General features: G+C 43.3%; 1 protein-coding gene across 2 annotated transcripts in view; it reads right to left on the minus strand.

Moving 5' to 3' along the window:
- SCN8A (sodium voltage-gated channel alpha subunit 8) overlaps positions 1-23043 on the minus strand; it is a 65847-nt gene that overhangs the window by 22643 nt on the left and 20161 nt on the right. The window contains exons 6-19 of one of the 2 annotated variants that reach the window (XM_088661346.1): positions 22720-22941; positions 21905-21968; positions 19464-19605; positions 16798-17004; positions 16216-16503; positions 14582-14974; positions 11982-12117; positions 11223-11461; positions 10073-10246; positions 8062-8418; positions 6940-7410; positions 5739-5856; positions 4552-4706; positions 2341-2514 (exon numbers count right to left, since the gene is read on the minus strand). In XM_088661346.1, coding sequence (XP_088517472.1) covers positions 2341-2514; positions 4552-4706; positions 5739-5856; positions 6940-7410; positions 8062-8418; positions 10073-10246; positions 11223-11461; positions 11982-12117; positions 14582-14974; positions 16216-16503; positions 16798-17004; positions 19464-19605; positions 21905-21968; positions 22720-22941 — 3140 coding nt within the window. The remainder of the gene's footprint in view (positions 1-2340; positions 2515-4551; positions 4707-5738; positions 5857-6939; positions 7411-8061; positions 8419-10072; positions 10247-11222; positions 11462-11981; positions 12118-14581; positions 14975-16215; positions 16504-16797; positions 17005-19463; positions 19606-21904; positions 21969-22719; positions 22942-23043) is intronic. The other variant, XM_060272013.2, reaches the window with a different exon arrangement.

The raw sequence follows: 23043 nt of genomic DNA on the forward strand, positions 1-23043 counted from the left end.
GGAAAATCATCCCTGGTAGCTGCTGTTTTCCTAGGAGGGAAGTTGCAATTGATGCCAATCACAGCTTCCCTTCCAGAGAAATAGCAGTGAGAAGGAGGGGGGTTGTGGAAAAGGGGGAAAGGGCTTAAAAGCCTTCCACCGATGCTTTGGTCCCAATCTGGACCCCTGCCCCTACTTCACGGCTGCTACCCAAATCAGGCATTGTGATGTGACACAGACATACTAATGCAGGTGCACATTTAATTTAAACTTGTCGTTTGATACTAAGCTTCCTCAAAGCTTACACTGTGACAGAGGAAAGGAGACAAGGACATAAAGGTAAAGGTAAAGGTACCCCTGACCATTAGGTCCAGTCACGGATGACTCTGGGGTTGTGGTGCTCATCTTGCGGCACCCTAAATGGCCTTGGTCCAGTATACCTGAAGGAGCGTCTCCACCCCCATCATTCTGCCCAGACACTGAGGTCCAGCGCTGAGGGCCTTCTGGCAGTTCCCTCGCTGCGAGAAGCCAAGTTACAGGGAACCAGGCAGAGGACCTTCTCAGTAGTGGCACCCACCCTGTGGAACGCCCTCCCACCAGATGTCAAAGAGAACAACAACTACCGACTTATAGGAGACATCTGAAGTCAGCCCTGTTTAGGGAAGCTTTTAATGTTTAATAGATTATTGTATTTTACTGTTTTGTTGGAAGCCACCCAGGAGTCATGGGCAGGGTAGAAATAAATAATAATAATAATAATAATAATAATAATAATAATAATAATAATAATAATCTTGCTCTATAGGCTGAAGGAGCTGGCGTTTGTCTGCAGACAGCTTCCGGGTCATGTGGCCAGCATGACTAAGTCACTTCTGGTGAACCAGAGCAGCGCACAGAAACGCTGTTTACCTTCCTGCCAGAGCGGTACCTATTTATCTACTTACACTTTGACTTGCTTTCGAACTGCTAGGTGGGCAGGAGCTGGGATTGAACAACAGCAGCTCACCCTGTTGTGGGGATTCAAACCGCCGACCTTCTGATCGGCAAGCCCTAGGCTCTGTGGTTTAGACCACAGTGCCACCTGCTGTGATAAGGAGACAATGACATGGCCCAGGGCAATTGAAGACTGGTGCACTCCCCACTCAACTCATACAGTGGGTATTTGCAAACTTAATGGAACACTTAGAGATTAATTGCTACGGTAGTTTTTGGTGCTGTCCCGCCAAGTAAGCCTAACGAAAGCTCTGTCCCTCAGCCTCATTCAATGTGGACTGGGCAGGTCAAGCAAACTTGGGTTGCTTGACACTTCTTACAAGGGAGGGAAAGAAATATTCCCTGCAGAAAGGATACCATTCCTCCACTGCCTCCCTGCCCCCACAGTACAATTAAAATATGGAGGGAGGCACATAGTTGAGCATCTTACAATACTTGAGGCAGGTGGGTGGAGAGATGGAGAAGCTTTGGCGCAGGGGGAGCTTATCTAGCATGTACTCACACCTCCTCCGGTAACACTGAAAGAGAATCCTTGCTTTGGAGGAAGGTGGAATATTGAAGACGTGCAATTATGTGGTTCATTCTTGATCAGTATTGGAACGCCAAGCTCAAATTGGGTATTCTGGGGTGAAGCACAACAATATTCCCTGTTCTGGGTCTTTGGTTTGTTAAACTGATCAGATCGGTTAGATTTCAATTTTCTGCATTTTATCCCCCCCCCCCCCCGAATAATGAAGCATTACTGGGTACTGATGATCCCAAAATATTCTGTCAACTGCACCATTCACCAATACTTCGATTGTTGGATCTTTCTGACAGGTTATTCAATTATCTCTTGGACAGCCGCCGCCGCCGCCAGCAGCCAGATTTTCTTGCAAAACTATTTTTGTTTGTCTGCTGTTTCTGTGCCCTTTTCTCAGTTTCAGTCAACATTCCAATTCCAATGAAAAAGCAGGCCTGAAAGTGAAAGTATGGAACCGTGCAATTTGAATCGCTGGAGTAGAGAGCATAGAACAATTCTATTTTGATGGATTGGTCCTGTTCACACATGTATACACATATCGGTGAACTCTCAACACTTGGTTCAGGAGTGGAGAAACTGTGGCCCTTAAGTTTTTGCTGGATTACAACTCCCATCATCCCTGACCATGGGCCAAACTGGCAGGGGCTGATGGTAACTGGAGTCCAACAACAATGGGTGGGTGGGGGCATAGGTCCTCCATCCCGTCGTTATTGGAGCCCAGATTTAGAAAGCTACAGGAACGGTATTGCCGGGCCTCATTTATCTGTGCAAAGGAATGCCCCAGTCCTGCTAAAAACAACAGCAACAACTAATGCATGGATTGGAAGAAGCAAAATGATACCTACTGCTACAATGAGGAAATCTAGCCAGCACCAGGCATTAGTGAAGAACTTCACGAATCCATAGGCACACCACTTCAACAACATTTCGAGGATAAAGATGTAAGTGAAGACTTTGTCGGCATACTCCAAGACAGTCCGTATGGTCTTTCTCTGTTCTATGTAAATGTCCTCAAAGGCCTAAGGAGTAACAAGGCAACAAGGATTATCACACTCTTTTCCTGGAAGCAGAGTGAGCTAGAAATAAAAAAACTGGGTCCAAATACTTGGGGGAGACACACAGACTTCTCATGGAACGTACAGTTCACACATGTCTACAGATATCACACATCTCCCAACGCTTGAAGCATTGTTGGAGAGGCACAGAAGCTGCTTCCATGTGGGTGGAATGCCATTTCCAGTCTATCTCTGTCTATCTCTAGGAAGGACACCAGCTGGATTATACGGAGGGTTTTTTCTTCGCATGCAAGTGTTGCCCAATCCTTGGGGAGGAGCAATATCGGCATTGGAAAGGTGCAGGTAATTCGCTGGGACTTCATTGGCCCTTCGAGTAGATATTACCCTGTATGATCTGGCCATGCAGAAGTGGTTCCAATGCTTTTCTGGTTGTGTAGAAACTGGTTGTTGTTAGTATTTCCTTTGTGTTTTTTAAGTATTGTATCCGAGGCAATGCCAAATAAACGAAAGATCTGCTGGAGTCACTCGCTCACTGTGCTTGTCAAAGACACCTATGGTGTTTTCACAAGTAATATAGTAAGTGTCAGAGGGCCTGATATGGCTACTCTAGAGTAACGACTCCAGCATGGTCTTTTAAGGCTTTTATTAAGTGCTGATTATTTACAGTGTTCAGAGCGGTAAAAATGCATCCTTAAGGTGAGGTGTCAGAACCTCCGAATGGCGATTGGCGCGTTTTCTTCCAGCACCAAAGCTTTGGCAGACCCAACCTCTTCCCCCTACGTTTGCGTCGCAATTCGGGAGTTGGGGGGATTGGCCTCCCCCCGTGCGTCCAACTTCCTGTCCCACCTGAGGCATGGGCTCCACAACCTTGCCTGAGCCTCGGACACCACTTCCTGACTCTCCGCTGGAGGCAGAGCTCTCCTTACTCTCTCCAGCGCTTGGGGATGGGCTGGAACTTAAGATGGGAGGGACTTCCCTGTATCCCTTGTCCCTCACAGTAAGTGACTCCAGAGCTGACGTCAGCACAAAACATTCTCAGGCAGCTTTAGGGAGACCCAACACCCAATACTTACACTTGATTTTCACCCTGTTAAAAGCAAACACCCATACCAGCTCCGGGTGGTCACCATTTTAAGTTCTAGTAGCTGTGTTTACTTTGAGAACATTGTGGTGGAAAAAAACAACACCATGACCGCTACAAAAACATGATTGTCACTGGTACCACAAAGGTAAAGTCCATAGGTCCCTTCATGAACACTAAGCCCCCCCCCAATAGAAGAAGAGGGGGAAGCACTGGATGGTAAGGTAAAAGGTAAAGGTAAAGGCCCCCTGGATGGTTAAGTCCAGTCAAAGGCGACTATGGGGTTGTGGCGCTCATCTTGCTTTTAGGCCGAGGGAGCCGGAGTTTGTCCACAGACAGCTTTCCGGGTAATGTGGCCAGCAGGACTAAACTGCTTCTGGCACAACGGAACACCGTGACAGAAACCAGAGAGCAAGGAAACACTGTTTACCTTCCCGCCGCAGCGGTACCTATTTATCTACTTGCACTGGCGTGCTTTCAAACTGCTAGGTTGGCAGGAGCCGAGACAGAGCAACAAGAGCTCACTCCGTTGCAAGGATTCAAACTGCCAACCTTCTGATCGGCAAGCCCAAGAGGCTCAGTGGTTTAGACCACAACGCCACCCACGTCCCTATGGATGGTAGACAATCTCAACTATTGTGCTGCCCAAGTGACTGTAAGAGCAACATCTGAATTTCCTGAGTTTGTAAATTGAGCAAATGCAGCAATAGAAACTTCCATCCTTGGGTGAGCAGCAGCTTTGGGGACGGGTAATCTTCCCCAGCATGAAGACACAGGGATAACCTCAATGGTCCCTATCCCTTCCCACTCCTGACAGCTGCTCTTTAACTTTGAAAACAAACACACACTCAGCTGTTTGAAATGCTTTTTACACATTTTGTATATTTTCTAGTTTGACCCCCCAAGTGACACTAAGAGCATTATGTAGAGAAGACCCAATATAATATGACTCTGCTCACCAGGGCTCCACTGCTTAGCAAGATCATGAAGATAATGAACGTCTCAAACCAGTTATGCTCCACAATAAGAAAGCATGTCTTTCTTAAGTTCCACCAAGACTTGCCCCACCCTTCTTCAATGCTGACGTCACAGCACTTGAACCGCTGAACACAGCCTGCAAATGTAAAATTAGTACAGGTTTTCCGAGAGCCGTAACATTTGCTTATTTCTTTTATTAAAAATAATTAATTAATTTGGCTTCATTACAAAAAAATAAAAGGTCAGAATAGATTATTTCCCCAGCACTGTCATAATCATCAATGACATTGCTCTACAAAATATTTTTAAATTGAGATGTGCATAATATCTTAAATTTTTCATAGCTACTAAGAGCCTAAGACCCTGCAGAAGATTTAATTCTCTAATAAAGGGTTGCAGCGAAATTTGCTGCAGTCAGAACGTGCATCGGCCACTCCATATCAACTGGTCCAACAGTACCCTTCAAATTTCTTAACAAGACTTTTAAGAGATTGGCTGGAAAATCTAATAATGGTTATTTTCATTATAATTCCTTAAGACACTGAGGTCCAGCTCTGAAGGCCTTCTGGCGGTTCCCAGGGAACCAGGCAGAGGGCCTTCTCAGTGGTGGCGCCCGCCCTGTGGAAGGCCCTCCCATCCAATGTCAAGGAAATAAACAACTATCTGAAGGCAGCCCTGCTTAGGGAAGTTTTTAATGTTTGATGCTGTATTGTGTTTTTAATATTCTGGAAACCCAGCAAATGGACGGGGTATAAATAATAAACTTATTATTATTATTATTATTATTATTATTATTATTATTATTATTATTATTAACTTCAGGAAATGTTTAACTTGTTTTTGAATGTAAAAAAAAGTGTAATTAGGCACAGGGGCTCTGCTTAATCCTAGAAGCTTCTTAACTCTGCTGGATCTGTGAGTTGCCATTTATATTTCCCAGAATGTCCCAGAGTGATGCCAAATAAGGGCACTGAGCAATTAAGAGCATATTTCACAGTGGCTGACTAAACAGCAGAGGTCTTAGAGGGCACTTTGCTGAAGGCCCCCTCAAACCTTAAGCCAGCCCTACCAAGGGAGGCTCCTCTGCAGACGTGTCTTGAGGTAACATGCCCTGAGTGGACGCCATATTGTTAAAAGGTCCATTCTGCCCCACTGTGTTCAAAATCACCTTCTGTGAAACATGCGTCAGGATCCAGGTATTCTTCTGGTACTTCCACAGGGACCTCTTCTGCCTCTGGCTTTATATCAATGGTACTGCCCTCCGACGAACTCGTATCATCCAGTTTCTTGAACAATGGGAAAGAACATAACAAACACATATATTATGAGCCGTGACAAATGAAGACCTCCATTTTACAAAAACAACGCTAACTTCATTCCAACATGCACACAGGAAAGAAATAAAATAAGAACAAAACTCTTTCCCTGTCTAACCCCTGCTGAATATCGGCCCATCTTAATATGGTACATCCTTTAAGAATTTTGAAATAGACGTAAAGAAGGAAACAATTGGAAGCAGCAAATATCTCCCAGGAACAGGGCCGGATTTAGGTTTGATGAGGCCCTAAGCTACTGAAGGTAATGGGGCCCTTTATATGTCCAGCTGTCCTTTGTCAACAATAAACTGTCACTGTATTTTGTGTTGAATATATGCTATATGGTAATTTGTGGACCTAATAGGTATCCAAAGCCATTTGCACATAACAAAATATGTACATCATAGGAGCCTACACAACACAGAACACTGTTGCTGTATGTAGGTTTTATTTTATTTGTTTTTTATCTTATATTTTGGAAATATACATCCAGGTTTTTTTTCTTTAATTTTTTTGGGGGGCCCCAAGAGAGTGGGGCCCTAAGCTATAGCTTGTTTAGCTTACACGTAAATCTGGCACTGCCCAGGAAGATATTTCCCCCTTTTTAAAAGTGGAGAAACTTAGGCAGACCTATTGTGGTGTTAAGCCAAGCACACAACACAGAGGGCCTAGCATTCTGCTCCTATGTAGAAAGCCTATGAACACATGAGGAAGTGATACAGAACTAGAAAGAAAGAGATTTATCCCTATCCAATCTGGTTCTCCATTGCATGACACATGATGAACCTTTGGGCTGATACAAAAGGGTTCTTTGTATGCTCTTATTATGAATTACTTAGTCATACATATGGCCCATGAAAAGTCTGTGCCACCTTTGTTTTCATCTTGCCAAATGAAGTAAAGAGGACCTACTTTATTTGGACCGAGAAATTTGCTGGCTGCAAAGCCTTGTGCTCTGGCCAGAAGGCCAAATTTGCTTCTCTCTTGCAATGCAATGGGCCACCCAAAACAAAGGCATGAGGGTGCGGCCTATGAGTAAGCATGGCTCCATACCTCTTTGCTACCATCGGGATCGGTGTCACTGCTGAAATCTTCTGTGTTCAGGTTCTCAAAGTCAGACTCACCCACAGCTATGGGGACACGGACAGTGAGGTTAGGGTTGTTGATGAAAGACATGTGGTCTTCATCAATTATGTACTTTTCCACGCTGCTGCCAATGCCACTGGTGGTGCCATTGCCGTTCTTCTGGTAATCGATCTCCCGGTTGATGTCAGCACCAGTGTGGTTGGCGATGCAGTTCATCTTCTTGTCATACAGCTCATCCAGTGGCTTCACTTCATCCGCCTCCGGCTGCTTGAAGTGGGTCTGCACAAACTCGTGCATTCTGATCTTGGCCCAGGCAATGCCTTTCTTGATCCGGATGACAGAGATCTGCAAATTGTTCATCTCGCCGTCATCATCTGTCGCTGCAAGGTTGTCTGCACTGAAAGAGCTCAGCAACAAGGCCAAGAACAGGTTCAACACCTGCAGAAGCAGATAAATAAGACAAGACTCCTTCTAGCCAGTGAATTGGCAATATCTTCCTCAAAGTGCATCATTCTACTTGGTACCAGCAGAGGAAGAGGCGGTGGCAGTGGGCCTTGCTCTGTTGGCTCCTCCCATCCCAGTTGGCTCCTCCCATCCCAGAACCATTTCCCTCCACAGCCATTAATGCCACCTGTTTAGCTATTTATTTATGGAATGTGTATACCACTTAATTGTAAAAACCTCCAAGCAATTTGCATTATAAACAATTACAATCATTATGTAATAATCAGTACAACAATTTGCTTATTATCTTCCTTTTCCCTTTTGTGTCATCTCTGTTAGATTGCATGCCATTATTTGAAATTGCAGAGCATATGGAGTGGATAATAATAATAATAATAATAATAATAATAATAATAATAATAATAATGCTGCATTTGTGCTGCAGTCATTATTCTTAATCCTGAATGTTTCCTGAATGTGCGGTAACTCTTAGCATTGGTCTTTAAAACATCTACGGTAAGCAAATAGGGAATATTAGCTGCAGAGCCTGCCACAGAATAGAAACAGTGAGTTCTTGTCCCAGCCCATTACAAGACAGCCATCCACTTCCCACTCAAAAGCAACCACAGATAGATATTTACTGACCACCAGATTTCCAATGACCATCACCATCATGAAGACAATAAGGCACATGCCCTGTCCTGCCACTTCCATACAGTCCCACATGGTTTCAATCCACTCCCCACACAGCACACGGAAGACGATAAGGAAAGAGTGGAAGAAGTCGTGCATGTGCCATCGTGGAAGCTCACAGTCGGGGTTGATCTTGCAGACACATTCCTTGTAGCTCTTGCCGAAAAGCTGCATCCCCACCACGGCGAAGATGAAAACAATGATGGCCAGCACCAAGGTCAGGTTTCCTAAGGCACCCACCGAGTTGCCAATGATTTTAATCAACATGTTCAGGGTTGGCCAGGATTTTGCCAGCTTGAAGACCCTCAACTTGAAGATGTAAAAAAGAAAGGGAAATATAGATAAAATAGATTTATGATTAATAAAGCAACAGTCCTGCCAATGGGAACCCAGATTTAAAAAGAGATATTGATCACAACATACTGAAGGGTTATTTTGCATATGTGGTGGAACTGCAAAAAAGCTCAGGGTTTTTGGGTAATGATGCATAATGAAATGAAGAAAATGTTAAAAGTGGTTACTCCTCAAAAACCTGAAGCTTTCCATCTAGGGATAATAGGGATGGACATCCCAAAGAAGATGATTAAACTATTTATGTATATAACAGCAGCAGCCAGAATCCTCTATGCAAGAAATGGAAGGAAGGAAGGAAGGAAGGAAGGAAGGAAGGAAGGAAGGAAGGAAGGAAGGAAGAAAGGAAGGAAGGAAGGAAGGAAGGAAGGAAGGAAGGAAGGAAGGAAAAGTTCCAGTCAAGGAAGAGTGGCTCTTAAAACTAATGGAATATGTGGAAATGGCAAAATGCATAGCAAGAGTAAGAGATCAAAGTGACAAACTTTTATTGAGGAGTGGAAACCCCATTGGGATTATTTGAGGAAGTATTATAGCCAAATGAAGTCGTGATCAGGATTCAAAATTTAAGCAGCAGAAGGGAGACGACAACAGTTGTAATAGAGGAAATAAGTATGAGAGATACATATGCTATATAATGCAGCAGAAAAAAAGGGAGGGAATAAAAACATCATGGAGGTAAGGGTGGGAAGTCAAACCATCAAGGGAAATATGTATTGAAGTTGAAGTTAATTTGTTAAAATTTCTGAAATTTAATAAAAATTAATTATATATAAAATAAAAGAAACACTGATCATGAACTAAACACTGAATGGGAGATTTCTAGAGGCAGAGCTGTCAATCTATAGATATTAGCTGGGAAGTCAGGATCGGCAGATTGCCACTAGCTGACTTAGAGCATCCTTGTACAATATTGTCTATAGTGACTAGCAGCAGCTTTCCAAACGTTTCAGGGGGCAGGGATGCATCCCAGCCCTGCCGGGAGAAGCCAGGGACATTGAACTGGAGATCTTTTGCATGCAGAGCACAAGCTCTACTACTCTACTACCCAATGCCCACTTTTCAAACAGACAGTCCCTTCATGTCCTCCTGATCAAGGCAGAAACAGTGGCAAGAACCCTGCGTGTTCTTGGAAGTGACTACATAAGATGTGCAAGCCCGATTGTGCTCTGCATTGGGCAGTTCACCTGCCACAATCACTTCCACACTCCAACCCAATAGGATCCTACTGCTAATCCTCACTGCCATTTTTTAAGAAAACCATATGCTGAGAGTGTATTTGGGATATCAACTGCTTCCTTTTTGTATTGCTTTGTTGCTAAGGTCTGCATGTAACCTCTGCAGTCATTGCTTGCAGCAACTAGCCTTCAAATTCTAGCTATTTAGAGGCAATTTTAGGCAGAATAAGTGGCAATTGAAAGGGGATAGAAACCAACTCTTGGACACGGAACAAGTCTTCATTTGTAATACTGGCCAGTAAGGATTTGGAAATTATTCCTCCCATGGAACTTTACTGTGGGTTCTGATATATAACCTTATTTTTAAAGTTATATCGGGTGAAATGAGTTGAAAGACAGGAAACTGTAAAAAGTGGAGTAAAATAAGCAAATAGTACCAATCGGAAAGATCGCAACACCGAAAGCCCTTCCACATCTGCCAGCATCAGTTCCAGCAAACTGAGAGAGACAATAAATCCATCAAAAATGTTCCACCCTTCTTGGAAATAATAGTAGGGGTCCATTGCTATGAGCTTTAGGAACATCTCAGCTGTGAAAATTCCAGTGAAAACCTATAAAAGGGAAAAAAGGATCAGAATGTTCAAAGCTCTCCCTGACCTGAACTTGACAATACTTTTTGCCTTAAAAAAAGTGTATTAATGAATAAACAGACCACAGTATACCAACAATTTGGATGAAGAGACAGTCTTCTTCTTCTTCTTCTTCTTCTTCTTCTTCTTCTTCTTCTTCTTCTTCTTCTTCTTCTTCTTCTTCTTCTTTCAGAATTTTTGCCCCACTGCAACTTTTTCTTAGCATTTCACTGAATTATCTCAATTCCCAAACTGGCAGTGGCACCAGCTAGAGCCCCAAAACTCTAGATACTTGTGGGCAGCAACAGTTGCCTTATTTTATTTATTTAAATATTTATAAGTAGGCCTTTCTAAGTCTATCCTGATATTCAAAAGTAGCTGGCAATAATTCAAGTCCCTGTTTGACTAGAGTAATCAGTTAGCCAAGGTGTGTTGTCTCTTTTTTCAAGTTGTGTTTTCTACAGATCAGTTTCATTTGTTGTGAGACATTAGTGTTACATACAGTGTTAGGTTAGGAAGAAAAGAGAGGGGGAACGGTGAGTGGGGTGGGGTTGGGGGCAATGCTTCTATTCTTCTACTTAGTGCATATGTGGGGTTTTGTGTCAGTGTCACTTGTGTGGGTTCTCTTACTATTTGCTCATTGTATTTCCTCGGTGGTGAGTGAGGTTAAGGGTGGCCTAGGGTGTGGTTGGTTGTCTTTGGTTGGCTGTAGTGAGATTTGGTTTTGTGTGTGAGTGTGTGTATTTTTGAATCAGGTTAGCCAGATTGATTCGTATGCTGTCGGGGGATTCTTGTTGTTGTTTTGTTGGGCTGTGTATGTGATAAAAGGGAACCATATCGGGATGAAGGCTTCTTCTACTATTTGTCCCCGTGTCCGTTTCAGTTCATTGACTAGCTTTTCTAATAAGGCTGTTTCCCATACTATTTTGATACGCATTGGGAACATTTTCACGCTTACCAGGTTCCCTACAGCCAAGACATGCTCAAACGCTGGGGTCATGGGATGGTGTTCCATTGCCATGAACAGAGTATTCAAAACAATACAGATCGTAATGGCTAAATCCACAAAGGGGTCGAAGACAATCAAGTTGACAATTTCTTTCAGCTTCATCCAGTATGGGTGGCACTCCCAAATAAGGAAGATGTTGGCAAATTTGTACCAGCAGGGAGGGCATTTTCTTTGGGATTCTTCTAGTTCTACAACAAAACAAGAAGGTGGGCAAGTTTAACAGATTAATGAAGACACGCCCAATGAAATTTTATGCAAGGTTTAAGTCATTCTCGATTTGTTGGGCCTTGCTAGGCTGCTACGTTTTAGGTTTAAGAGGTGGTCACATTTCACAAACAAAAGGAATCAGGACATCTGCAATGAGACAGGAAAACAAGCTATGCGTGAAAAATTAATCTAAGAATCCATAAAATTAATATTTGGGGGTGGAGTGGAAAATTAATATTTGGGGGTGGAGTGGAATAAAGAAAAAATTCTGTATCTTAAATCAAGAGTATGTTACATTTTAATCCTGCCCTTCCTCCAAGGAGCTCAGGGCAGCATGCAGAGTTTGAAAAGTAGGGTTTATGCAATCTTAAGAACAACAACAAAAATGTAAGGTGGTTTTTAAAAATAAAGCATGGGAAAACGAAATATGAATACTAACTTCTGAAGTGGGTAATCCCTTGAGCTAGTGGGCACAGGACCACAACTTTCTAACACACATACCTTCTACAAGGGTATTTGTGATTACTGTCATAATACTGTTGGTTCGGTCCTTCCTTCCAAAGGATGCATTCAGCTGGTCCATTGATACCAAGAGTGACCCAGTAGCTTTCTTTTTAATCTCCACCTCAGTGGTTCCCTGCAAAATCCATTAACATCCCATTAGTACAGCCTCTTTCATGTCTGCGCAGGGAAATGTGATGGGCTCTCAGCTGCAAAGGCAGAATTTGTTTTCCAAGCCTCTGTCAAATCTTTATATATGTGGAAGATGGTGGTTTTGCCAGCTAATAATAACCTCACTGGCCTCCCCTTCTTAAGGTGAAGAAAGGTTTTGCTGTTATAAAAATGAGATCTATTCTACTTAACCCCAAACTTTTTAAAGTCAGGGATATTCTGAAGTGCATTTCAAAAACTATTGCAGTGGGTGGAATTCTGGTGTAAAAGGAACTTAGATGAAACTAGCTGCAGAAAGCTGATTTCACATTAGTGCACTGGATAGAGACACCCTGCATAATATTTTATAAGCTCTTTATTGGATATGTTCATCTACTCTCTGAATTCTTCAAGTTCTGCTGCTATTCCAGTTAAATCTGGAGTCCCTGGAAATCACATTAAATGAAAAAGTTTGAAGAACATGTATTCTGTGCCTACCTTGATTGTCCAAAAACAGCACTAGCTAATCCTTTAAAATGGTTTGTCTAAAGCTGACTTTCCAATTGGCTATTTAATCATGACTAGTAAACATAAATAACTGAGAATCTACTCCCTTCTATGCTTCTTTGTAAATGGGAGCAGGCACAGATCTATGGAACGACAAATGCTGTTTGCTTCAATCAAGCACAACTAACTCAGCATTTGCTGCATATAGAGGTTTGAAATAAAATAGTTACAGGTAGGTAGCCGTGTTGGTTTGACGTAGTCAAAACAAAATAAAAAAATCCTTCCAGTAGCACCTTAGAGACCAACTAAGTTTGTCATAGGTATGAGCTTTCGTGTGCATGCACACTTCTTCAGAAAGCTCACACCTATGACAAACTTAGTCTCTAAGGTGCTACAGGAAGGATTTTTAAAATTTTGTTTTGAAATAAAATATTTACTCTTTGAAAAGCCTGCATGGCTCATGTGGTCTCTCAGATGTGATGATGAAGATTAGGTGTTTCTATTGTTTAACAACACATTATAGCCACTGTCCCAAAGAACTATTTGATGACAGGCATCACACAATACAGACATGTATCTTAGGTGCCCTTCCATGCATGCGTCATGCTAAAGTTAACAATCTGTAACATTTCCATGCTGTTAGAGAACCAAGTTTGGAAAGAGCACAGTAGACTAGCATGCTAACTAGAGAAAGTGGTAGTAATTGAAGCTGAAAGTAACTAGGGAGGGTTTCAAACATTCTTAAGGAGGGGGAAAAGGACTGGGAAGGAGTAGTTTCATTTAGTTTGCAAGAACCTAGACAAAGAGGTGTTTTGTTTTTTAAAGGAAAAAAAAGCTTGGAATTTAAGGACACAGGAATAAGGCTTCCCATGTGCACTTTGGCCAAAGATGGTGATGCTATTCATAAATAACACTCACTCTGGAGCAACTTTCTTTGGCCATAATGGGAGCAAGTTTGTTTAGAATTGGTGGCAATGGTTTTGGCTTACAGGTGACCCTGTACCTTTCGTTTGCCTTCATTCTCTGGCATAGTTCTAACTGATCGAGTAAACCTGAACCTGGGCTGTATCAGTTCAGATTAAAAATGGGGAGGGTGCAAGATGGGGGTGCAGGAGGATTTTGATTGGTCCTGTAGGAAAAACCAAGCCTCGCCCCAGCTCCTGTTCCAGCTATTCATATATGGGGAAATTCACCTCAAGGCCTGTCACTCCACACAAACAACTATGCCCCATGGAGAAAACTACAGTCTCTTTGACATCTATGGTTTGTTTTTTGGTAGTTAAGGAGTATTCAGTGATCTGAAGTCTCTGAAATGGTGCAGCTCAGTCACAGGTCTCTGACTGCGTGGAGAAAGTCTTGTTTCTCACTGCCCTAGGAATTCCTAAATGATTTGGGTTGTGTTTTTTTTTGTAACTTCTTTTTACACTAGAACTTGCCTTCATCATCTCGTTTCTAAAATACGGACTGAGATGTCCAAAATAAAAAGGAAGTAAACTGATAGGATATTAATACACCGAGCAAGATTTATACAAAAGTAATCCTAATTGTATGAGTGGGATTAAAAAATTTCTGATCTAGCCCATTCACGCCCAGATGTTCCTGCACATTTTGAAACTTCTGAGGGATTTGATTTAACAAACAGGGTACTTGATCACTTCTCATTCCTCAAGAAGATACATAATTTTTTCCAAGCCATTTTTTCTTAGAAGCCAGAAGAGAAAAGAGAAGGAAATATGTGAGTAGGTTAATCTGGGAAAGAAGGGAAAGTGAAGAAAGTGAAGATTAAGAAGCAGAGGAGCCTGGGATAAGGGTTCAGACTATAACATCTGTTGGCTAGACAAACCAAGTTTCATTCCGTCAAGGATCCATTTTGGCGGCATACAGGAAAGCAGAGAGAAGGGTGGGCCTCCATGCCTAGACTATCTACTCATTGACTTCCTTACGCTGTCATCAGTAGCTGCCTTATCTATTTTCACCTCAGGCAGAAGCCGTCCGCTGGGTATGTTGGAGGTTGGGCCACCAATCAGGGAGACCACGCCATTGCAGTCCACGGTGCTGTTCCGCTTCATGTTCCGGCGGATGCTGGGAAAGATGCGGGACGATCTGCTCCCCTGGCTGTAGCCGCTGTAACCGCTGTAGCTGCTTTTCCTCTCGTGGCCCCGGATGGGTATGAAGAGGGAATCCCTCCGGCCCTCGCTCTCCTCCACTGTGCTGTGCTCGTCATCAGCAAATTCATTTTCTGAACCCGGGTCACGGAAACCTCTCTTGAAGCTGAAGATGCTGCTTTTGCTGTTGTGCCGGGAGAGGTAGGGGGATCCTGGGATGCTGAGCAGCGACTGGAAGGAGAGAGCAAGCAGGAAGATGGAAGAGAAACGTGGACAGGAAGCTATAAAGCACCAGCAACAGGCGAAAACATAGAATTTACCGCACAATTGGACGAAGGGGAAAAAAGGGGGGTGGCAAATTCTCCATCATGAAAACGCTAGAGGCTGGTAGCCAAGGAATCAGCTGATTAGTTTAAATTAATATATGAATTTAATAGCACATGTCATCCTCTACTGCTTCGTGGTTCTCATTTACCCCTTGGATCGCCAAGAGAAACCCAAACTGCCATATATGTATCTGTACATATTTAGATAGATAAAACTCTTTGGTGGAAAATGTCTATGGTTTTGATTTGACCTATGCGTGTCTCTCCTCCATTAAACCAACTCTTTTCAACAAGTTTTCAGTCTCACCATAGGAGCTAACTGCTCTGAACATGTCCCCTTTGGGGTCTTCATGGATTGTTTATAGAGCAATAGGGACTCTCTAGAGCACTGACTACTTTCTCAAGACAAAGTAACTGAACACCTCTCCAGAACACAATTTGCTTTTTAGCAACAGCATGAAAACAAAGAGAATGTCCACAAAGAGATGCAATGACGTGGTCAGTCAGGCAACTGATTGTACCAAAATTGATCTGGAATGAATTTGATAGTTTGCAATCAAAGTCTTTTCAATGGAAGGTAATGGGCAATAGCCAACTGAGTTTTGCTCAGAGTAAACCCATTAGAATTAGCAGAGCAATGTTTGACCTTATGCTTAAAGGTGCACTCCTCCATTGTCTCCCAAGACAGACAGATGCAAACAAAATTAGCCATGTCCATGACCCATTTCAGTGGGTCTACTCTGAGTATGACTAAAGCTGGATATAACCCAGTGATTTCTGTATTTTGGAGGGACTGGTGCTCAGTTTAAGCAGAGGCAGTACAAATGATGTGGAATATGGCATTGCTTCCATTCCACTTTATCAAAAAACCTGTCTTCCTGGCATTTTGAATTACATCATTCCAACTGCACCCCCTTAGTGAGGGGTAGGCATGAAGGCTGGTGGGCATCTTTATGGCGCAGAGACAGCTAGGAGATATTGTGCCAAATGCTAATGTATATATATGGCCACAATATAGCATGAGGAAAAACTAAAAGAAGGAAAATAGTGCTATCAGGGAAGGTGGGAAAAGACTCCAGTCCAGCCATTCCTCTGACACATTCCACCCAACACAAAGTTTTCACTTGCAGGGCCTGCACACTTTACCTGGTTCATGATGGAAAGTTTCCGCCCCAACCTGTTGTCTGGCAAGCGGAAGACCTTCCTCCTCATGCCATCTTCCGACTCTGACTTAAACACCTTCTCAACATCTCCCTTCTCTTCTCCTTCCGACAGCTCCTTTTGCTTCCGCTTCTTCCTCCTGTTCCGCCTCTCCTTGGCGCTCTTAGAGCTGAACTTGGAGATCTCGGAAGAGCTCTGGGACATCCTTCCTCCGCCATCCTCTTCCACAGCATCTTCTGAGACTGTCCCTGCTGAAGTGGCCATGGCTGCAGCCTGCAGTGGGGGTGGGGGAGTAGTAGGAAGAGCCAAGATAACCAAATTGTAGCACCTTGCATGAATTCCTTCCAGCCTCTAAACACTGTAATTAATTAGACTCTAGCTATGGAGAGAACAGCAAACTCTCCAATTTCCAAGGTAATGGAACACAGATTGGATGTTGTGTTTATTATTAGGATTAAATTAGCCTGTGCTCTCTATAAAATGAGAACGCACAAGTAATGCTAGTGCATTTTTATTTTTATATATAGTGTGTGTGTGTGTGTATGGTGGGGCACGTTAGGGAATAACCTGAGCTTCCTCCTGTTGCTTTTTCAGCTGTTCCAACATGGCCTTGAATTCTGCCTCCTTCTGCTCTGCCTCTTCCAGTGTCGCCTGGTTTTGTTCTTCATAGGCCATGGCCACCACAGCCAAAATCAAGTTTACCAGGTAGAACGACCCAACGAAAATAACCAGGACGAAAAAGATCATGTAGGTTTTTCCCGCTGCTCGCAAAGTCTGTGAAGAAAAAGAGGTCATTGTGAGGTTTCCTATTTTGGTCGCTGAACCTAAGATTTGTTTGTGGCATGTTAGTTATTAGAAGACCACCTGAGGTGCTGGGAACCCATTTCTGGGAACTCCATAAGGCAAGCGGATACCCAGGGGGTGTTGAGAGAACCTTTTACCAAGCAAAGGGTGATTTGAATTAAAGTACATGGGTGGCGCTGTGGGTTAAACCACAGAGCCTAGGGCTTGCCGATCAGAAGGTCAGCGGTTCGAATCCCCGTGACGGGGTGAGCTCCCGTTGTTCGGTCCCTGCTCCTGCGCACCTAGCAGTTCGAAAGCACGTCGAAACCAGAGCACACCGAAATGCAGTTTACCTTCCTGCCATAGTGGTAGCTATTTATCTACTTGCATTGGTGTGATTTCAAACTGCTAGGTTAGCAGAAGCTGGGACAGAGCAACGGGAGCTCACTCTGTCACGGGGATTCGAACCGCCGACCCTGGTGTTCCAACTCCTAGTCCAACGCTCTAACCACTAAACTATGCTGACTCTTTACCTTACGACGTAGCATTATTCCCACGGGCCTGAGGGAAGGGGAGGAAAGATGGCTGTTCCCTTTGGCCAGTTAAAGGGAAATCACTGGAAACCTCTGCTGCATCTTCTCAAAATGGTAAGCCTTCCCCCCTGCCCCGCCACTCTCTGAAAATGTAAAAATTACCCCCCCAAAAGCCCTGCAAAATATGGGGTGGCTGGTTTATGATTCCAAACTTACAACAAAGCAATGCAAAGCAGCCCCTGTGTACAGAGGGAATATCAGTTTCCTGCCTCCTTTCTCCATCTGTGTGTCATTTTTTTAAAAAACAACAACAACAATAACCCACATGTTCCAACAACAGGAAGGTATTATTTTAACCATTTTAGCTTTGGGTGCAAAAAATTCTAAGATCGGCTATTTCAACACTGCATCCCTTCCCTGAAAACCCTGCTGCTATACCTACAGTCCCTCCCCTTCCACTTATTTGCCCTTTTGTGGGCTGGGTGGGGGTGGGGACCATGCATATGTTTTCTATCCATCAGCATGGGACAAAGGGAATATACAAAGCTATAGCGCAGGCATATCCAACTCCCAAGAGACTGTGATACTCCCAGCATAAAAAAACTGGCAGTGCTCTACCCATTGTCACTGGAGGGAGAAGGAACATGCATGGGGTGGGTGGATTGCCCAGAGTTGTTGAGCATTTTTGAGGAGGATTGCACAGAGTTTTTTAGCTTTCCCCCCATAACTTTTTGTACACAATAAGTATCCCGTGATCTACCAGGATCAGCTGGGGATCTACTGGTTGGATGCCCCTGCTATAGCATATTGGTGTCAGGGACTGGGCAGAGGAGGAATGCTGGAGACTGCCTCCCCAACCTGACCCTTCTAGGGAGGAGGAAGAGGAAGACAGAATAGATTTACAACAGGGGGGTTGAGGGAGGTTGCAGCTCAGAGGCAGATGAAGGGGAAAGTTGGGAAATAATGGGAGAGGAGGAGGCAGAACCAGAACAACACCTGGCTGACACGTTGTCATTAAAAAGCATCCCAGACCCTCCATCTCCCAGAACCCAGTGAGCCTTTCAGCAAAGAGCTGAAATACAGAGGGCCTGTTGCAGCACCCCTAGAAGTAACGAATGAGGAAGTGGGAGAGATGGGGGGGGGGTGGAGATTCACTTGGGACGATGCCATTATCCAAGAGGCTGGGATCTATAGCCAATCTCAGTAAAGATTGAAATAAAAAAGGATGGTAAGAAAATTTCCTTGTCTTTATACTTTCCTGGGCAACTAGCTGGGAACTGCTGACAGCATCCTGACAATTGGGTTGGGCTGGTGTAGATGATTCTGCATTCCCTATGTGTGTTGGTATTCTTTGTTTAGTCATGGCACACACAAACTTGCAGTCTCCTGAAGAAGAGAACACGGTTGCTTTGCTGCTCCTTCTGTTCTGCTACTGCCATGTTTGGCTCAGTGTGTCATCTGAACCTAGGCTCGTGGTTTGCCTGGCTCCAGACACCCCACAAGCTGTAACCAAGATTTGTTCTTGGCTTACAGCTTGTGGTTTGTACGAAGGTGACAAACCACAAACCCAGATTCGGATGACATGCAAGCCATGGTTTAGCTCCCAGCAGCGGGACTGGAGAAGCAGAGCTGCAGCAGTCTCCTCTCTGGGAGGCCTGCATACTTGTGTTGAGCCATAGTTTGGCTCAGTGTTACATTCAAGCTGAGCCAGTGCAATGAATGGTTTGTACTCAGCTGAATCACAGCTGCTGTTTTGATGCGAATTCATTTGATGCCAGAAAATGTTTGTCATTTTTCACAAGCATAATTACATACAACTGCGCCTTTCGTTATTTTTGCAGACCGCTAGGTGGCCCCTGGTGCAGGCTGAAGGAGACTCATCACACATAGGTAAAGGATAGGAGATGTCATACTTACTAACTGATACAAGTTTTCCCAGAAATCCTGAGTCATGAGGCGAAATAAGGCCAGGAAAGCCCAACTGAAGGTATCAAAGCTGGTGTAGCCATAGTTTGGATTCCTCCCTGCTTTCATGCATGTAAAGCCCTCGGGGCATTGGCTGCAGACAAGATGGAAGAAATTTAAGCTAGTTGGCATGGTAGGAGCTATTAGACCAGAAAGAGGAAGACTCACCGTGAATGCTTTCGCTGCCCCCAATTCAACAGTCTGCTTTCAGCAAGCCTGATGTTACTACTGTATTGTGTTGGTTCCTTACTTGAATTGTAAAAGTTTCTCATTTAAACTCTTTTACCTTCCATCTTTTTTGGGGGGATGTGTGTGTGTGTGTGTGTTATTAAAGATTTCTTGGTTTAGAAAAGTATGTGCAGTGTCTCTATTTTCAAGTTACATTTTCTGCAGGCCAGTTTCATTTGTTGAGACATTAGGGTTACATGTGTGGGGTTTTGTGTCAGCGTCGCTATTCGCTTGTGTCCCTTTAGTGGCGAGAGAAGTTGGGGTTGGCCTAGGGTGTGTTTGCTTGTTTGTGATTGGCTGTGGTGAACTTTGTTTTCAAGTGTGAGTGGGGTGGACGGGTGTTTTTGAGTCAGGTTAGCTGTAATGATTCATATACTGTTGGTGGATTCTTGTCATCTTGTTCGGCTGTGTGATAAAGGGGAGCCATACCGGGGTGAAGGTATTTGTCCCAGTGTCAGTTTCAGTTTATTGGTTAATTTTTCTAGTAAGGCTGTTTCCCATACTATTTGGTAACATTGGTCCCTGCTTACTCCTGACAGGTCTCTCCAGTGTCTGGTTGTGATGTTTCTGGCTGCTGAGAGTAGGTGGGTTATGAGTTCTTTGTGATGTGAGTGGACATTATTGTCTTGGAAGATGTTTAGTAGGGCCAATTCTGGGGTGATTTCTAATACTTGCTGAGTTATTTTACATATTTCTCGTATGGCTGTTGTCCAGAATAGTTGGATTTGGGGGCATTCCCACCACATGTGGAGGTATGTGCCTGTGGAGGTGACCCTCTCCAGCATTTTGGTGAGGTTCCTGGGCGTATTAGCGCTAATTTTAAACTCTTTTACCTGACGTTAAATGTATATTGTAGTTGGAACTTGCACTGGAAACCTTACAGTGAAGGGCATTTCAGAAATCCCATACAGTGGTACCTCTACGTACGAATTTAATGCGTTCCGAACACACATTTCTAAGTTGAAAAAATTTGTAGGTCGAATCCCATAGGAATGCATTGGGAGAAAAAATTCGTAAGTCAAAGCAACCCTATCTAAAAATTTGTAAGTAGAAAAAATCCTATCTAAACTGCATCCAAGATGGCAGACGGAGCTCCATTTGTAAGTAGAAAAATTCGTAAGTAGAGTTATTTGTAAGTAGAGGTACTACTGTATTAAGTAAAACAAATGTGTGATGGAAGAGTAGACTTTCTGTATGACTTCATGGATTTTCTTTACATCCATGGGATAATTTTATTACAAGAGTGATTCATTCACCCATATACAGTCCCGTCTGTGCAATTAATAGGCAAGTACACTAATGTAGCACACAAATGTGAATTTCTGGAATGCTAAAACAAAACATGAACTTGAATTGAACTGGCAGCTTCCACAGCAAAAATCAAGAGTTCACAATAGAAGCAGTTATTATTGCACGTGCCTCTGCATAAATACTGCATAATTGTTCTGCAAGTGTTAACCTGTATATTCTCCAGCAAACAACCATACAGCAAGGCATTCAACCAGTGTGGTTCATATGTGGAATATTGCAGCTTAAGATGCACAGGAATGTATACATCAGTCAGGACTGGCTCTGCCGGTGCATCTTCCTTTCTGTTGGTTATTGCTGCAGCTCTGCCCTACAGGTTGAGCCACTCCTGGTATCAGCATTGATCTATCAATGCAGATATGCTCACATGGTGGGAAATTAGGACTGTAGACACCCCCTCCGTCAAGCTTGTAATACATCCTCACATTTTAAAATCAATATATGTAGGAATAATTATACCATTTTGCCTGAGTTGGGGCGGTTAAAACAATTTGGATCGGGCCTAACACGTGTCGTTCCCTGTTCCAAACACTGAAGTCCAATGTGTGGGTCTTAACTGGACTTTGGGTGAAAAAAGAAGGTAGGGTCCCAGTCCTGTATCATGTATAGGCTCTGTGCACATCTGCATTTCTGCTTAATGTATGCTTTAAGTAAGATACAGTAGGCGTCTCCATTTAAAAAAAGTTAAATATTCAGGAAGACTTAAGGTTGTACAAGGTACCAGGTAATCCAATTGCTTTTCAAATGAATTTGTTTAAGTACTTTTGGAGTGTAATCCATGCCTATTGACTTTTTTCTCTTTCAAAAGTAGTTTGTCAAATTGAGAGAGACAGAGATAATCTGAATTGAGAACTTACCCTGCGTCAGTGCTGTTACCGCACAACAAAGGATCAAGAAACCCAGGTAATGTGTAAAAATTGGCTACAGAAGGTACAGGGGAGGGAGAAGGAGAAGGACAAGAAGAAGGAGGAGAAATAAGAGCACAGTCACTTAATGTGATCCACAAGCTGGGATATTAGCATTTCACAACCACAGTACAATGAGTGCAAGGTCATTTGGGACTTTACCATTTCACAGAGCAGGTGTTTGGGTAGGGAGGGCAATTGTCATATGATTGAATTATCCTCCCACTATGCAGAGTATAATTCTGACACTCTGTATGCTAGCCCGATGACAACCTCTTATGTCAATTGCTACATGAGGCATATTTATTCATTTACAGGTTAATGGAATTCCTAAGTATCCCCCCCCCCCCCCAGACCAATACTTTGTAAAGTCATTATTGAGACTTTAATTTTTTTAAACAAACAAACAATCACACTTTGCTAAACTGAACAGAAGATTATAAATATGAGGCCCAATTCATAATAAATATTGGGGAGCAGTCCGCTGGGCAGGATTTTGAACAGATTATAAAAAAGGACTCTACACAGAACCAGTTTTTAAGGACTGTGGCAAAAGCACAGGGGCTTTTCTATGAAAGGAAAAGAGGGAAACATACAGTGCATAAGAGAAATACTGGTAAAAAAAAACACCTTTCCTCCAGAGAAGAATCATTTCTGGATTTAGTAATGTTTTAAGTCATGATTATTAACCCAGCGAATCTCACAGCCATAATTATTTAGAGAGAATTGTGCCAGGAAAAAACCAAAACACACACACACACACTTACAAACATTGTTGGTGTATTCTTCCCAGTCAAAGCCCTTGGTGCCATTTTCCAGGTAGGTCTCATTGAGATCAATGGGCCAGACGACACACTTGTTCCTTAGATTCCCCATGAACAGCTGTAGCCCAATTAAAGCAAATACGCTGAGGCAGAACACTGTCAAAATCATCACATCTGACAGCTTCTTCACAGACTGGATCAGGGCTCCCACGATGGTCTTCAGGCCTGAGGAAAGGGAAAGCAGTTGTGGAATTCCTGTGGAATCTTAGGAAAAGCAGCCTAGGCAGAGCAACATGGGCCACCTATTAAATTTTCTTGACAACAGGG

This window comes from Zootoca vivipara, chromosome 2, assembly GCF_965207765.1.
Source record: "Zootoca vivipara chromosome 2, rZooViv2.hap1.1, whole genome shotgun sequence".
In the NCBI taxonomy this organism is placed as follows: Eukaryota; Metazoa; Chordata; class Lepidosauria; order Squamata; family Lacertidae; genus Zootoca; species Zootoca vivipara.